The sequence below is a fragment of the Crocodylus siamensis genome, chromosome 3 (assembly GCF_052110815.1).
Source record: "Crocodylus siamensis isolate JL-2025a chromosome 3, ASM5211081v1, whole genome shotgun sequence".
NCBI classification, from domain to species: domain Eukaryota; kingdom Metazoa; phylum Chordata; order Crocodylia; family Crocodylidae; genus Crocodylus; species Crocodylus siamensis.
Window position 1 is genome coordinate 32,532,582 of NC_143397.1, and position 9,487 is coordinate 32,542,068.

Consider the following 9,487-nt stretch of genomic DNA (forward strand, 5'->3'; position numbering starts at 1 on the left):
GGCGCAGCTTTGGAATCACAGTGGTGCTGCTCCATGCTTGGAGTACTCTGATTGGCTGTTTCCGTCAACCAATCAGAGTGCAAATAAACCATTATGGACAAACAGACAGTCACACTTAGGCTATTATAATATTAGAATAGTGCTAATGATAATCTATAAGCAAGAATGAATAATCCTACCATCAAGAAAGGTTATTTCTGACCTCAGGCATGTAGTTTAGTCCCACCCACTATATATATTTCCTAAACATGTGCTCAGTATAGAAATATTTGAAATGACATTTTTTCCTGTACTTTCCCTTTTTTTTTTTCCCTTTTGGAAAGCTGACACTGGAGCACTTTGTTACACAACTGAAAGAAACCTTTCAGTATATTTAAAGGGGAGATATGCTCTTTCAAATGTATCTGTTTAACGATACGGGAATAAAAAGAAAAATATTTGGATCACATAAAATGTGTGAAGTCATTTTCTCAGAAATTTAGGGGAGATTTCATTTGGAAAAATATTGAATTATTCATTTGGAAAAATATTCAAAAAGTTTATTCATAGGCTAGCTTTTTAATTGCTTGAATTTTTCATTGGTTTAAGCATACCTTTTGTCTGAAGAAACAGTTATTCTTGGCCTCTTTCATGAGTACTGCCAATGGTAAGACCAGCAAAGACATATTGACTTGTTTAACTTTATGCATCAGGAGTAGATCCATTAGAAAAAAATCACAGCTTTTAGAATGGGATTAAATGAATTCACGTGCCTAAATCTTTGTGGGAACAGGACTGCTCTAAGTATATGCCATGTCCTCTGAAAAAAAGCTTTTGTCCAGCCTGCCACATGTGAGAGTACATTCAGCATTTCCTCATAACGTTTAAGCAGTAGCGGCCTTAAGGGAGGGCAAACCAGGCAACTGCCCCTGGGCCCCTAAAGTGTGCAACAAAATTTGCAACGCATTTGAGGGGGAGGGGTGAAGTGATTGCAAGGAAGTGGCTCTATGTGCATGTTAACACTGGACTATTTATCTAATTCCCCCTCTTTCTTTCTTTCTTCAACTTACTGAAAACGCTCTTTCTTCAACTTATGCCTCTCGGGGGCCCCAAATGCCTCTCTTGCCCAGGGCCCCAACAGCCCTAAGGCCACCACTGGTTTAAGACAAAAATAGAAAACACATTTTAGCTCCTGCTGGTGGCCATGAGCCACCTTTTTTATTAGCCTCGGAGGAACGGAAGAAAATTCCACGAACTCCTGATTATTCACTAAAATCCTGGCCCCGGCTCAGTAAGGGGAGGAGGCTTCACTAACCCGCAACATCGCCAAGTACTTGAGACCAGCGTGTCTTTTCTTGCCCCGGCGATTTGGCTCCCCTGGTTTTGCCGCCCGCCGTGTTCAGGGCACGGCTGTGGCAGGGGAAAGAGGAGAACAACCTCGCGAGGGCCCGAGGCTCCCCGCGCCCAGGGGCACCCGGCTGCCCGCTGCCCGCGGTCGGACTGCCTGAGCAGTATCTGCGCGACGGAGGCAGCGACTCCCCGGCCAGCGCCGGAGCGGGCAGGGAAGGTCGCTCCTGCGCCGGGCGGGCCGCGCGCGCGGGGAGCCGGGGAAAGTTACCGCAAGTGAAAAATGAGGTCCCCGAGAGCAGCCTGGCGGGGCGGCGCAGCCCTCCCCGCAGACAAGTCGCGGGCTGGGGGAGCGGGGCTGAGGCGGCCTCCCGAGCCAAGCCCCGCTCCCCCGGGCCGGCGGCCGGCCGCGGGGAGACTCCTATGCCTTATCCCCCGGCCCCGCCGATGTCCCTGTAAGGGTTGCTGCGCGCCTCGCGGGCTTGCTCTGCCCGGGCCCCCGCCGCCGAGCTCTGCCTTTATTTGTCCATGTCTCCGCTCCGGGCTCCTGCCACGTGGGGGTTTCAAAGGCTCCGAGAGCATTTGGGCTGGGGGGAGGGCGCGGGGAGGGGGGCTAGCTCTCCATGTGCAGAAAAACTGTTACCAACAAACAGGAAATGCCTAACCCGGCGGCGGCGGCTGCTGCTGCAGAGGCAGAGATCGCGGCGGCGGCGGCGGCGGCAGCGCCCCGAGCTGCGCTCCCTGGGCCGGCGCCGGGAGCAGGCGCGCCCGGCGCTCCGCTGTCCCGCGCGCTCCCCTGCGGCCATGGGCTCCCGGCCCTTCCGCGGCAGAAACCCGGGCGTCGCCGCCTCGTGCTGGACTCTGACAGGTGAGCAAACATCCTTTGTCTCTCCTCCCATGCCCCGATCTGTCAGGGAGATGCTGCTCTGGGAATGACATCTGCCCTCCTGGTCCCCTGGAAACCTGCCGCTTCTCGCAGTGCCCCTGTCTGGGACAGCTCTGGAGCAGGACTTCTTCCTCACTGAGTGACTCGGACACTAGGGTGCAAGAGCGGGATGGATAGGGGCAAAGAAATACTGATATTAAAAGTGGCTGGAGGGGAAATGTGGGTAGTAACATTCATGGGAAGTGTCTCCCCTTTGCTTTCTGATCTTGCAGGCTGTGCAGGGGGATGTTAGCTGCTCTGGAGTAAGAGAGGAGAGAGGAGTTTGTCTGGGGATAGGGCTGCCCATTTCCATTTAAGGATGTTCTGCTCTTGGGGGTGAGGGGGTTGCTGCTTTGGCAAAACAAAGCCGTGCAAATATGGACAGTAAATCGTGTGGGTTGGAGTTGTGCTGAAGTATGTGTATTTTGTAGAATCGAGACTCAAGGAAATAGAAAGGGGCTAAGGAAGTGCAAACATTTGTAAGTGCTGAAGTCTGGCACCCTTGGGTACCATTTTCTGACTGGTTCTGGGCCAGCCTAAAATCTGAGAATGTCTGAAATTAAATAATAAATAAGGACACAGGAATCATCAAAATATATGGAGCAGGGAGCAGGGAAAAACAAGATATAGTACATGAAGTGTTTTGTAGTCTTTTTTCCATACTTTAAGAGTGTTCTAGAGGAAAGAACAGGTGAGACTCATGTGGAGACATGGTCTGTTGGAGTAATGTAGGTTTACTAGGCGGTTCACAGGAAGTGCTTTGTAGATTTACATTACCTTCCTCTTGTTGTTACTATATTTTCTAAAATGTTATTATGTGATCCTCTTCCAAATGTCAGTACCTGCTTTTGTGGGAGTTATTGCTGGTACTTCTTTTTAAAGGGATGGTATACAACAATTGCAACCACTTTCAGACTCCTTTCCCATAAAATTAACATTTGTATCAACTACAAATAATTCAGCAACAAGGAATAAAGAGAAGAAAGAGAGGGCATTATAAACAGGAAACAAGGTCTGGTTGGTTCTATTCCAGATTTTATTTAATGCTTTGCATGATGGAGTAGAGAGAGTGTATTTGTCAAAATTATAGATGACATTAAGCTAGGAGGAGTGGCATGTCCTCCAGGGGACAAGAGCAAGGTTCAAAATGATCTTAACAAATTGGAGACGTGTTCTGAAATCAGCAAGATAAAACTGAATAAGTACAAGTGCTATACTTAAGGAGAGATCAAAATGCATAAATACAAAATTTGAGAATAACTAGCTGTATGGCAGAGAAAGATCTATGGATTATAGTGGATCATAGTGTAAATGTGAATCAGCAATGTGATGCTGTTGCAAAAAAAGACAAATCTCGTTCTGGGAGGTATTAATGGAAGCTTAGTAGTCAATATATGGGAGATACTCTGCTGTGCTCAGTGCTAAAGAGGCTTCAGCTAAGTATGGTATACTCTTTTGGGCACTACGCTTTCAGAAAGCTGTTGATAAATTGGAGAGAGTCTTGAGGAGAACAACAAAAACAGTAAGAGTTTTAGGAAACATAAGCTTTGAGAAAAGGTTTTGCTGGTCTAGAAAAGAGAACATGATAGGGGGAAGTGGTGCAGGCTCCTAGCCTGGGGATTTTTAAAAGGAAGTTAGATGAGCACCTTGCCAGGGTCATCTGACCCCGGTGCTCTTTCCTGCCAAGGCAGGGGGTCGGACTAGATGATCTACCTAGGTCCCTTTCGACTCTAGCTACTATGAAACTATGAAACCCTTCCAGTGCATAACAGGTTGTTATTAAGCAAACTGTCCTCTATCCCTATAGGGGAAGAACAGGAAGAAATTAATTTAATTTGTTTGGATCTGGGGCTGGCTATTAGGAAAATATTTCTAACTGTTAGAATGAAACAGTCTGCCATGCAATGTTGTAAAAACAGTACCCATCACTGGAACATTTTCAGAACAGGTTACACAAACATCTGTGCTGTGAGATATGTCTGCTTCATGCTGCAACAGTGCAGAGGGTTGAGCTAGAATATTTCTTGAGGCTTTTTTTCTTTCTATAAGCCTATGCAAAAGAGAAAGCAAGGAATAAATTCCCTAGACTTCCTCAACCTGTTCACTATCCTTCTATCTCTAAATGTCCTTTTTTTTACTTAGCTTCTGACCCTTTTACCTCCTGGAATTTTCTCCACAAAATATTTATTACTTAATAATAATCACGTGTATTACAGTAGTGACTAAAGAGCAAGCAAAAAAAAATCCAGCTCCCATGTGCAAGACATGCAAATGGAGGCTTCATCCAAAATACGTGCAGATAAGATAGACACACACAGGATGAGCAAAAGAGATATAACGCATTTATCCCATCCCTTCTTTTTCACATCCCATTTTCCCTTCATGTCTATTCTTTTTCTCCTGTTTGCAGCACTTCCTCTTTTACTACTTCTCAGCAGTTGTCTCCATACCTTTCCCATTCAGAGACCCCATTCCTTCCCCGGAATGATGGGAATTCACATCATTTGAAGCAATAGCTGAGCACAGTTTGCAGACAATGTCTACATGACATGCTGACAGTGCAGTCATTACTGTACAGTCATTTAGTACTTGTATAAGCAGGTACTAAATGACTGCACAGTGGGCCAAGTTACTGTACAGTCACAATGATGAACATCTTTTTTGTGATGCTACTGCAGTGGTATTGGGCTACTGCATGGTCAGCATCTCCTGTAGACATGGCCACAGTGTCTTCTGTCCTAGTTCTACAGCATTGACTGTATTCTTTTTCCACTAGCTGCTCCCCACCCAGGTGCTGTCTAGGGTGGGCACTGAGAAATGAGGTGGGTGCTGCTGTTTTCCTTTGACTAAAGATTAAGATCTGCATGACATTTGGTGACAAGACACTTGTATTCTTACAAAGAAAGGAAACCACAGAGAAGCATGTGCTAATGCACTGTAGATAACCTTTAGTTGGTCTTATGCTGCCTGTACCATGGAGCTGGAGGACCTAAGACAAAGTTTATAGTGCAATCAGCTCAGCTCTCTGGTTCCTACATTTACTAATATGACACTTCCATCTCCAAGGGCTCATACTGTCTCCCAATTAAATGAGTGGCAACATGCAGCCCCATGTTAAAGAACAGGTACAATGGGAGACTCCCTGATATAATAGGATCAAACCCATTGTAATGGCTACTGGGCAAGTAAAAAAGCAGGTGAGGTAAGAAATGCTAACCAGGGAGCAGATGGCAGAAAGGAGCTGCAAATTAATTAGTAATTAGAAAGACTAACACCTAGAGACTGGGAAGTAAAGGCCCGCAGGTTATAACAGGAAGAGCAAAAAGGCTTCCTGGGAAGCAGGGAGCAGAGGAATGGAAAGTGGGTTGCCTCACAGAGAAGGCCTGTGGAGGAACTGAGCCCTCTCCAAGGAAGGGGAAAGAAAGTGTGATGAGGAATCCAGCAGGAGACTGGACTTTTGGGCACAGAGTAGTGAGAAGCCCCCAGGGGTGGGTTACCTGAGTGGGTTTCATTTGCTGTACTAGACTGGCTAGTTTTACTGCTAGCTGTAGCCCTGGGGCTGTATAAGTTAAAGAGACAACATACTTTTTTCCCTTTTGAGCTGCAAGGCAGGTGCGTGTTATGTTAAAGCAGCACCTAGACTTTCAGTTTGTTTTTTCACTTGAGGATCAGGAAGGGACTAGAAAGGGGAGATGTTGAGGTCCTTGTAGTGCCTGAGAGGCATAGAGAGGCTGGACCTTGCTGGGGTGGGTCCAAGCTGCAAAAATTAGCCAGGGCCAGGTGCCTTGTGCCTAGAAGTAAGAGACAGGGCCAGGGATCAGCACCCAAAAAGGACAGAACCTGAAGATAAAAGGGCCTGAAGAAGCAAGAGATTGGACTTGGGGCCAAGAGCCCATCTAAATGACTGACTGACACCTGCAAGGCATGGGCTTGGCTGTAGAGGTGCTGGAAATCATGAATACAGACTTTAAGGCATTAAATATTAAGATAAGAAAAAAGAGTGGTAGGACCTTGATCAGTGAGTCCCCTTGGGTCCTGGGCACTTATTTAGAGTTTAGAAACAGCAAAGGCATGGCAAGAAAGTGAGAGAGAAGGACTCAGGGACCAGATAGACAGGAGTAGATGACCAGAGGAAGGTGCTAATATGATGCCCAACCACATCCCGCTACACTGCCTTTTGAAGTTCTTAAAGCAGGTGCTATATTGCTACTTCTAGAAAGAAAAAAAGGTGCATTAATCATCCAGGACAAAAATTAAACAGCACAGAAGTTGTTGTTCTTATATTCCTATAGCAAGAGCCGTTGTATTGTACCCATAACAGTTCTTTGAGAATTAAAGTAAAATAGCAGAACTGTACAGGATTATATACTAAAATACATACAGTTTTATTAGTGTTAGAGTGAGGTTGTAGCCATGATGGTCCAGGAATTATGTGAGAGGCAAAGTGTTTTGGAGGATGCTATCTTCTATTGAACTAGCTGCATGATTGGAATAAAGTTAGACAAGCTTCTGAATGCAAGACATTTTTCAGCATTCTTCCTGATAAATAATGTCTTGCATTTGAAACCTTGTCCTTATTCCAGTCATGCAGTTGGTCCAATCATACAGTTTGTCCAATAAAAGATATCACCCCCCAAAATTTCTTACCTATATCTAGTTTTAGGTAATTAGCAATAAGAAGTATCTTCTTGTGTTTAGGGTTCAGTCCTGCTCTACTGAAGCCAAAGTCTCATTAGCTTTGCTAGACCTAGGGCTCTATAATGCAGTCAGCTCAGCTCTATGGCTCCCAAATTTACTAATATGACACTTCCATCGCCAGGGGCTCATATTCTCTTGCAGTTAAATGAATGGCAACATGTAGTAGCCACATGTTAAAGAACAAGTACAACATTTTCAGCTGGAAGTGTTGTTATAAAGTTGACAGTTGCCTCATTAATGATTGATGGCGTACTTAAAGTTTAGAGTAGCTATAAACCATATTTATAGATCATTGTTCCTAATTTGTGTAGCTTGTTGTGGTTATTTGCTTGAAAAAGGAAACCAGCCTCTTGAAGTGTCTCCTGAACACTGAACAACCAAACTTAATTGTGTTGGGTCTCAACAGGGAAAAGGGAACGCAGAAGCAATACAAGAGAGTTAGATGCACCATCATCTTCAGATTTAGAAAAATGCTACCAGGAAAGGGAAAACATCTAAGAAAAAAATCTCATATTTTACATAGCTTGTATATTTTAGGATAGCAAAGAGATGATAAATACAGACCCTAGTTCTACAAGAAATTGTGTGCGCATTTTATTTTACTCTAACAAGTAATTCCAATCATGTATTTATCTATTTATACTAATAGAACTGAACATGTATCTATTTACAAAAATGGGGCCTTAGGTATAACTATGCAAGCCCACTAAATATCTGCCACACCTGTCTTTGCCTTTGTTTCATTTATGGTCTCTGTTTTAGGAACTTAGGAGCTGCAATATTGAGTCAGACCTAATGCCCATTTAGTAGTGTCCTATGTCTGACAGTCAGCACTAGATCTTTCAAAAGAAGGGGTATAAAGTTCACAGGAGCTGTCATATTAGGTCTCAACTGGATCTCTATTAGTTAAAATTGGCTTTTCCTCTGGACTGTAAAGTTTCCTGTCACTTTCAGAACTTTTCTTGTCACATAAAAAGATTATTACACTGAATAATTTCTTATGTAACTCTCTACACTCTTTTTGAATCTCCTTATATTCTTGATCCTAGGGCTTTGCTGTAGCAGTGACTGTGGAAGCCTTATTATATGTTATATAAGAAAAAGTTTCCTCTTCTGAAGTTGCCACCATTTAATTTTACCCTTGCTCATCTACTATCAGGGAGAAAAGTAGCCCCCAATCTATTTTTTCATATACAGTTAATTATTTTATACATCTTTGTCATGCCCCCATATAGCTTTTTCCTTTCTAAATTATTCAAATCCTTATCAGTCTCTCAGTATACATGAGTTTTTCCATTCCACTAATAATTCCTCTCACGACCTTTTTCTAAACGCCTTTTAATTTTGCAACATGCCTTTTGAAGAGAAACATCCACTACTGCACACCATATTCCAAATGAAGCAGCACCATTAGTTTATAGAATGGCATTATTATACTTTATGGTTCTCCATCCTTATGCATTCCAGCACTTGGTTTACTTTTTTGACTGCAGCTTTCTATTGAACAGCAGTCATTAGCTCATTCATTAGCTCTCTATGTACAGTTATAACCAGGTACCCTTCCTGTGCAGTTTAGGTTAATTTAGGCTCTCCTATACTAATAGTTTATGCTTTTTCCTTGAAATGTGCCTTGTTTTGAATTTTTCAATCCAAAATGTCTTTTGCTACCATATTGAACATTCTTACTGAAGCCCCTCATCGTCCTTTCTGTTCCTGACAGCCCTAAATAGCTGTTATCTTCAAATTGATCCAATAAAATATATCAGCCATGAAAATCCTTGCCTCTTGCATATTTCCTGGACCCATCTTGGCTACATCACTCGATGCTACCATCTGCAAATAGTGCTTTTTCTTAACTTACCCCCTTTCCATATTTTAGTAAGTATTAAATATATTAGAACTATTAAATATTATACTAGGTTATTAAAACACAACCTAGTACAGAGTATTGATTATCCTGATACTCATTTTTACTGTGATGAAAACTGACCCATTACTTTTCTGTCTCCTAACCAGGTTTTGAACCATGGTAATAATAACTGGCTTCTTCAAAATAGTAGTTTGTCTATTTAGTTGCTTCTAACTCCTTGTGCTGGTCTATGTTAATGGTCTTTCAGAAATCTAAATAAATGACTTGGCAGTTCTTTTATCCACAACTTTAATGATACAATGGGAGAATTCTATGTCCGTAAAACGATGTCCCTCTGCAGCAACTGTGCTAGGCATTCCTTATCTTATCATAATTTTAAATGCTTTATTATTTGACTTTTAATTACTGTATTGTTTTTAAGAAGTTGCCAGATGCAAGGCAAGGCTTATAGGTTTGTAACACATCTAAAATATTTATTCCTCTACATCACCCAAAACAACAAAATATTTAGAGACCTTGCAGTTCCAGTTTCTATTAGGGCAGCAGCTATTCATTTGGGAAAGGGTTTGTAGGATCTAGCTATGGGTGTTTTTTACCTTGATGAAAGTCAGTGATTCCCTCCATCTGACTGAATGAGAACTATTTCATTAATATTTATCAGGAACCTC

At 43.0% G+C, this 9,487-nt stretch overlaps 1 protein-coding gene across 1 annotated transcript in view; it reads left to right on the plus strand.

The window, feature by feature from the left end:
• Window positions 1-1,699: 1,699 nt before the first annotated feature.
• Window positions 1,700-9,487, plus strand: part of ITGA1 (integrin subunit alpha 1) — a 131,042-nt gene continuing 123,254 nt past the window's right edge. The window contains exon 1 of the mRNA XM_090038058.1: window positions 1,700-2,194. Within this exon, the coding sequence (XP_089894184.1) occupies window positions 1,855-2,194 (340 nt within the window). The 5' untranslated portion in view covers window positions 1,700-1,854. The remainder of the gene's footprint in view (window positions 2,195-9,487) is intronic.